General features: G+C 43.8%; 1 protein-coding gene across 1 annotated transcript; it reads left to right on the forward strand.

Moving 5' to 3' along the window:
* The first annotated feature begins 1,352 nt into the window (after positions 1-1,352).
* On the forward strand, positions 1,353-4,859 carry LOC149233853 (uncharacterized). Its single transcript, XM_089382314.1, has 4 exons — positions 1,353-2,639; positions 2,770-2,820; positions 2,940-3,334; positions 4,337-4,859. Exons 1-4 carry the CDS (start codon positions 1,353-1,355, stop codon positions 4,857-4,859), a joined length of 2,256 nt encoding a protein of 751 aa, XP_089238440.1.
* Positions 4,860-6,700: the final 1,841 nt, after the last annotated feature.

Here is a 6,700-nt window from a genome sequence, read left to right on the forward strand (position 1 = left end):
TCACCAACGAATTTCCAGGTAAAGCATACAATTCCATAGACTCATTTGAAAAGAATACGAGTTTCTTAAAAGCAAACAAGAAACGTTTTATTCAATTAAACTGTAAATCCACTGTCCATTACAAACAAAGAGTGCACAGAAGGGTTTCTGAGCCGAGCAGACAGTGCTCATATAACGGCTAACTGTTAAACCCTTTCTAACTAAAATAGAACATACAAAGGAATATTCGTGCCATGGAGTGACAGAGCAAAGTTTGGGCCAAACAACGACCCATGAGACTGTAACCACAAAAAGAGCGGGAACCAGGAACAACAAAACCCTATTACGAAGCTAATGACAGATTCGTGGTCGGAACGACCCTACCCGGTTGTTTGAATCAGGCCGGTTTTGTTTTGCTTCCTGAAAATTGCAGAGAGCGAACCCTTGGCGACCAGCAACCTTGGGTAACCTGCACAAACAGAGGAGAAAGCGGGTTAGAAGTTGGAAGTGCGGAAACAGGAAGGAGAAGACAAGGAAACACTGAAATAGAAACGAAATCACAAACATATTAACGTTTACCTGTGATTGAAGAGGCGGCGTTGCGAGAGAAGGCCGAAAACTGACAGCCAGAACCTGATAACAAGGAGCGGGTACATAAGAGCCTGAGAAAAGTGCAGAGCAAGTTATAGCATGGAACATTAATTTACCTCGGATGCGAAAAAGGTCGAATGAACCGAGCCATGAGCGTGGAGCCGAAGGACCATCCTGTCACAACCAAAAGAACAGTTTCAAAACCAGAGTAAACGAACCTATAAACCCATTACAGTCCAGAGCAATAGGTTCGACTTAGTTCGACTACAGAAACAGTCATACCATAAGCACAGAACAGGAAATTGACAGGGTTGTCGTTCTCAGTGAAAATCTCATCGCACAGAACAGGAAAAACCGGAAGGCATCAACATAACCTCGGCAGAGCAGAACGGAGAGCCCGCAGCACAAGTGAACAAATGAAAATGACAGTAGAACGAGGGTAGGGTTTGTCGAAAGGCGGGAGTGACCGGATCGAGGAGATCGACAGATGGCACTCAATGACCGGCGAAAAGGACGGTATTAATTGCATAGAGATTGCAAAGTGGATCCAATCCACGGACCTTTGAAACATATTTAATATAACAACACAGCAACCGTAACATTCATGAATCCATTAACATGTGTATTAAACCATAGTTGAAAAAGATAAGTGGGACCTGTAACCTATCACGGTTACCAACAAGCGTTGAATTAATATTACGCACAGTTGAATTAATATTACACACAGTTGGAGGGCTGGGCTATCAAAAGTGGTATCAGAGCGGGTTTGCTGAATAGAAAAAATGGAGGTTGGCAGAAGAGGAAGAGGAAGAGGAAGAGCAGTCCGAAGGATAGCAGAAGAGGGACTGCGTGAGGAGATTCGAGTTTTGCGTGAAAGATTGACAGCAGTAGAAGCTGGGGGAAGGAGAGACCCAGCAGATGATAGTGATGAAGATGTGGCAGAATTAGAAGACGAGTTTGAAGGGGTGACACCTGAACTCAGGTTATTAAAATCAGTTTTGCTATCCAGTCATAAGCCAAAGCACGAGCTTTCCACTTATGACGGAAGTTTGTCTGCAGATGTATTACTGGACTGGTTGAGTGAAGTAAACAAGTATTTTGAGTTTGAGGAAACCAGTGAGGACAAGCAGGTGAAGTTCGCTGCCACAAAGTTGAAAGGACATGCGTCCTTGTGGTGGGACAACGTTCAGGTGGAAAGGAAAAGGCTACATAAACAACCTATAAAGAAGTGGACCAGGATGGAAGCAAAACTGGAGGAGAAGTTTCTGCCGAAAGACTATCAGATCATGTTGTATAGGCAGGTACATAACTTGAAGCAAAGAGGAATGATTGTTAAAGAATATACAAAAGATTTTCATAAGTTGAATCTGCGGGCAAGGTATATGGAAGATACCCCAGAAAAGACAGCCAGATTCGTGAATGGGTTGAGAGGGGAAATACTGGATGAAATCGGTATCCTCTCACCCAGAACTTTAGATGAAGCATACCAGTTTGCTCTAAAGGCGGAGGAGAAAATCAACAGGAAACAGAATGCCAGGAGAGGAGGTGGAACTGGCAGAGGAAAGGGAAAGGCCTTTGGCAGAGGCAGAGGTACAGGTTCAAGTGAAGAAGGCAGCAGTTCCAAATCTGCAGGAACAGCAGAGAAGGACAATAGCACTAGAGGAGGACGACCAGCCCAGCGAGGGAGAGGAAATGGTCGGGGCAGAGGATCTGTCCAGTGCTATCGGTGCCACAAGTGGGGGCACAAGTCGTATGACTGTCCTGAAGGTGAACCAGCAGGTGGGAGAGGAGCTTATGTTGCCCAGTCGGAGGAAGCTGAGGCATTGCCTCAGGAAGTGGAGAACGCACCAGAGACAGGTGAAGCTTTGGTGTTGAATAAGGTGCTGTTGAAACCAGCAAAAGAAATTGCAGAACCTGACCAGTGGAAGGCTTTGTTCCGAACAGTTTGCAAGTCACAGGGTAAGTGCTGCAAGCTGATCATTGACAGCGGAAGTACTGACAATTTGGTGGCTATGGAGATGGTGGAGAAATTGGGATTGAAAAAGCTGAAGCATCCCACTCCCTACAAAGTGTCATGGCTGCAGAAAGGACATCAACTGTTAGTTGATGAACAGTGTGAGGTGGAGTTCCAGATAGGCAGGTATAAGGATAAAATTATCTGCGATGTTATGCCAATGGATGTCTGTCATATACTGCTAGGACGACCCTGGCAGTTTGACAGAAGCGCAGTTCATGACGGGAAAACAAACTGTTATAAGTTTGTCAAAGATGGGATCAAGCACACGCTTGTACCCATTAAAGAGGAAAGTGCAGCAGAGACCAGTGGAGTAAAAGCGCTACTGATGGGCGGAAAAGAATTTCTAAAACAGATTGAAGACAATGATGTAAATTTTGCTGTCGTAAGAAGACCAAAGACAGTGATACTGCACACACAGATTTCAGACTTACCCGAGGAAATCCAAAATATGTTGCAGGAATTTGGAGATATCGTGGTGGACGATCTTCCGGATGAACTACCCCCCAGGAGAGGTATCAGTCACTGTATTGACTTTATACCAGGGGCTAGTCTGCCAAATAAAGCAGCTTATCGCATGAGTCCTAAGGACCACGAAGAAATTAGGAAGCAGGTTCAGGAGTTGTTGGATAAGGGGTTGATTAGAGAGAGCATGAGCCCTTGTGCAGTTCCGACAGTTTTGGCTCCAAAGAAAGGAGGAGAGTGGCGAATGTGCACGGATTCTAGAGCCATTAATAAAATTACTATCAGGTACAGATTTCCATTGCCGAGAATGGACGATATGATGGACTGTTTGAGTGGGGCGGTTTATTTTTCGAAGATTGATTTGAAGAGTGGATATCACCAGATCCGAATTCGGGAAGGAGATGAGTGGAAGACAGCTTTCAAGACAAATGAAGGGCTGTATGAGTGGCTGGTGATGCCATTTGGGCTGAGTAACGCTCCCAGTACTTTCATGCGCTTGATGAATGAAGTACTGAAAGAATTCATTGGGAAGTTTGTAATTGTTTACTTGGATGACATACTGATTTTCAGTAAAACCAAGGAAGAACATTTCAGGCATGTTCGAAGTGTGTTGAGGAAGCTGCAGCAAAATAAGTTGCTGATAAATCTGAAAAAGTGTACCTTTTTTCAGCGGGAGTTAGTGTACCTGGGTTTTGTAATTGCAGAGAATGAACTGAAGATGGACCCAGAAAAAGTGGCAGCTATAGTTAGCTGGCCTTCTCCAAAGAGTTTATTTGAAGTCCGAAGTTTTCACGGACTAGCAAGTTTTTACAGGAAATTCATCAGGAATTTCAGTGAAATCTGCGCACCCATGCTGGATACAATCAAGAAGGCAAATCAGCCTTTTCACTGGACTGAAGCAGTGGAAAACAATTTTCAGACTTTGAAAAGGAAGATCACCGAAAGGCCGATATTGAGGCTGCTTGACTTCAACAAACTTTTTCAAGTTTGTTGTGATGCCAGTGGTACAGCCATTGGGGCAGCGCTTAGTTAGGAGGATAGACCAGTCGCGTATTTCAGTGAAAAGCTGAATGAGAGTAGACAGAAGTACTCAACTTATGACAAGGAGTTCTACGCAATTATACAAGCGTTAAAGCATTGGAGACATTACCTGTTAGGTAATGAGTTTGTTTTATTTTCAGATAATTCTGCATTACAGTACATCATGCAGCAACATAAATTGAACCATAAGCATGCAGAATGGGTTGAGTATCTTCAGAGTTTCACGTTTGTATTGAAACATATTAGTGGGCAGGCGAACAAGGTGGCAGATGCGCTGAGTAGGAGGACCCTACTCTTACAGGAAAGTACAATGCAAGTTTTAGGCTTTGAGCACCTGAGGGAACTGTATCAAACAGATGCAGATTTTAAGGAGGCCTATGAGGCCTGCCAAAACCCTCTGTTGAGAAATAATAGTCCATGGTTGGACTACAATTTACAGGAAGGGTTACTATTTAAGGGAGGACAGTTATGTATTCCCGACTGTTCTATGAGAGAGAACATTATTCGGGAAAAGCACAGTGGGGGTCTAGCCGTACATTTCGGTATAGACAAGACATTTTCACAGGTTGAGCATTTTTATTTTTGGCCAAAGTTGCGACGGGACGTACAAAGGTACGTAAGCAGGTGCAAGATATGTCAACTGGCAAAGGGTCACAGTCAGAATACAGGTCTCTATTTGCCATTACCCATTCCGAGCAGACCGTGGGACTCCGTCAGCTTGGATTTTGTTTTGGGTTTGCCTAAGACACAGCGGGTTTCGATTCAGTAATGGTAGTGGTAGATCGGTTTTCAAAGATGGCACACTTTATACCTTGCAAGAAAACCAGTGATGCTACTCATGTAGCACATTTGTTTTTTACCGAGATCGTCAGACTGCATGGTCTACCAAGGTCCATCATCTCCGACAGGGACGTGAAGTTCACCGGACATTTTTGGCGAACCCTGTGGAAGAAGTTGGACACTCAGTTACAGTTCAGCTCCGCTTACCACCCGCAGACCGATGGGCAAACTGAAGTGGTGAACAGGAGTCTGGGAAATCTGCTACGGAGCTTAATAGGCGAAAATTCACGGATGTGGGACCACGTACTTGATCAGGCGGAATTTGCATATAACGATTCACCTAATCGCAACACTGGTTATAGTCCCTTCCAGATCTTATACGGCATGCATCCACGCGGAGTGCATGAATTGCGAGATTTGGGAAAACTCGAAAAACGAAGTGCTGATGGGGAAGATTTCGCCCAAGCAATGAGCGACTTACATGAGCAGGTAAAGCTGAAGTTGCAGGACAGCAGTCAAAAGTATAAGCAGCGAGCTGATTCAAAGTGACGGGAAGTTCAGTTTAACATTGGAGATGAAGTCCTTGCACATTTACGCAAGGAACGGTTTCCAAAACGGGAATACAACAAGCTGAAGTATAAAAAGATCGGTCCCTGCAAAATCATTCGCAAGTTTTCTGCAAATGCCTATGAGCTACAGTTGCCACCAGGGATAGGTATTTCTCCCATCTTTAACGTGGCAGATCTGTTCCCTTATGTCGCTGATCCAGAAGACAGCGCAACAGAGAAGCCACCGCGGGACACCAGTTGTGAGGAAAGTTCGTGGATGAGACAGATGCCAATGGCACAACCCCTTGAGATCGAGAGGATCCTCGACACACAGGTAGCCAGGCGCACACGCAGGAAGGAATATCTGCAGTACTTGGTCAAGTGGAAGAACCGTCCGATTGAGGACAGTTCGTGGCTCGACGCAACGCAGATACAAAAAACAGGTTATTTTGTCGATGACCTCATGGAACGGAGCCATGACTTTTTGCCACCCCGGGAGCCTGATGCAGGAGCATCCAACTCCGAGGAGACAGAAGGTGGTTGACTGTCTCGAAGAAAACCGAAAATTTCACGTATTATTGGACAGGTTATTAAACTTGTTATTTTTATTGTTATTTTCTTCATTTTCCAGAAATCAGTTAAAGACAGTAGGATTAAGGTTATGAACTGTTTTAGTTTAGTAATTAATTAGCAGTTGGTTATTCTCCTTTTAAAAGAACTGGCTAAACAGTTAGACAGATTCTGGTTGAACAGTTCAATCGAAAGCAAGAAACTGTTACACCTTGCAAGCATTTAAACAGAGAGAAAATAAGTTGTAGGGTTCGAATCTCCAGCGAGAGAAGACAAATAGAATGACAGTTTTTCTGTAATGAAAAAAGATTATTTGCCAACTTAAATCCACAACAAACTATTTTATGCATTGAATTCATGTTTTTGTTTCATAATTATTTACTGATGTACATTGTAATCAGAAATAGCTAAGAGTTGAAACCATTACAAGTAGAAATGCATTTGTAATCGATAGAATAGCGAACTGAATTCATTCCAGACAATTATGTATTGTAAACTCAAAACCAGAGGTTGAAGCCCTCGCAGTCAGAAAGCATTTGTCAGTTTAAGGAGAAGCCACAGCTGTTTAGGACGAAGACAGAGTTTGCGCAAGCCGAAAGCGAAGGACACAGCACACAAGGAACAAACTTCCAGCGAAAGAGTAAAGGACATCCAGTCATCATTATAAACAGTCACCAACGAATTTCCAGGTAAAGCATACAATTCCATAGAC

This window comes from Pinus tabuliformis, chromosome J, assembly GCF_031772625.1.
Source record: "Pinus tabuliformis cultivar Carrire ecotype Pingquan chromosome J, CPIR1, whole genome shotgun sequence".
NCBI classification, from domain to species: domain Eukaryota; kingdom Viridiplantae; phylum Streptophyta; class Pinopsida; order Pinales; family Pinaceae; genus Pinus; species Pinus tabuliformis.

What these genes read in the sequence shown, in the direction of transcription:
- LOC149233853 (XM_089382314.1), top strand. Translation starts at nt 1,353, where the DNA reads ATGGAGGTTGGCAGAAGAGGAAGAGGAAGAGGAAGAGCAGTCCGAAGG. An exon ending in TCATGACGGGAAAACAAACT is followed by an intron (nt 2,821 to 2,939) that starts GTTATAAGTTTG and finishes TTTCTAAAACAG; the next exon opens with ATTGAAGACAATGATGTAAA. An exon ending in ATTAATAAAATTACTATCAG is followed by an intron (nt 3,335 to 4,336) that starts GTACAGATTTCC and finishes GAAACATATTAG; the next exon opens with TGGGCAGGCGAACAAGGTGG.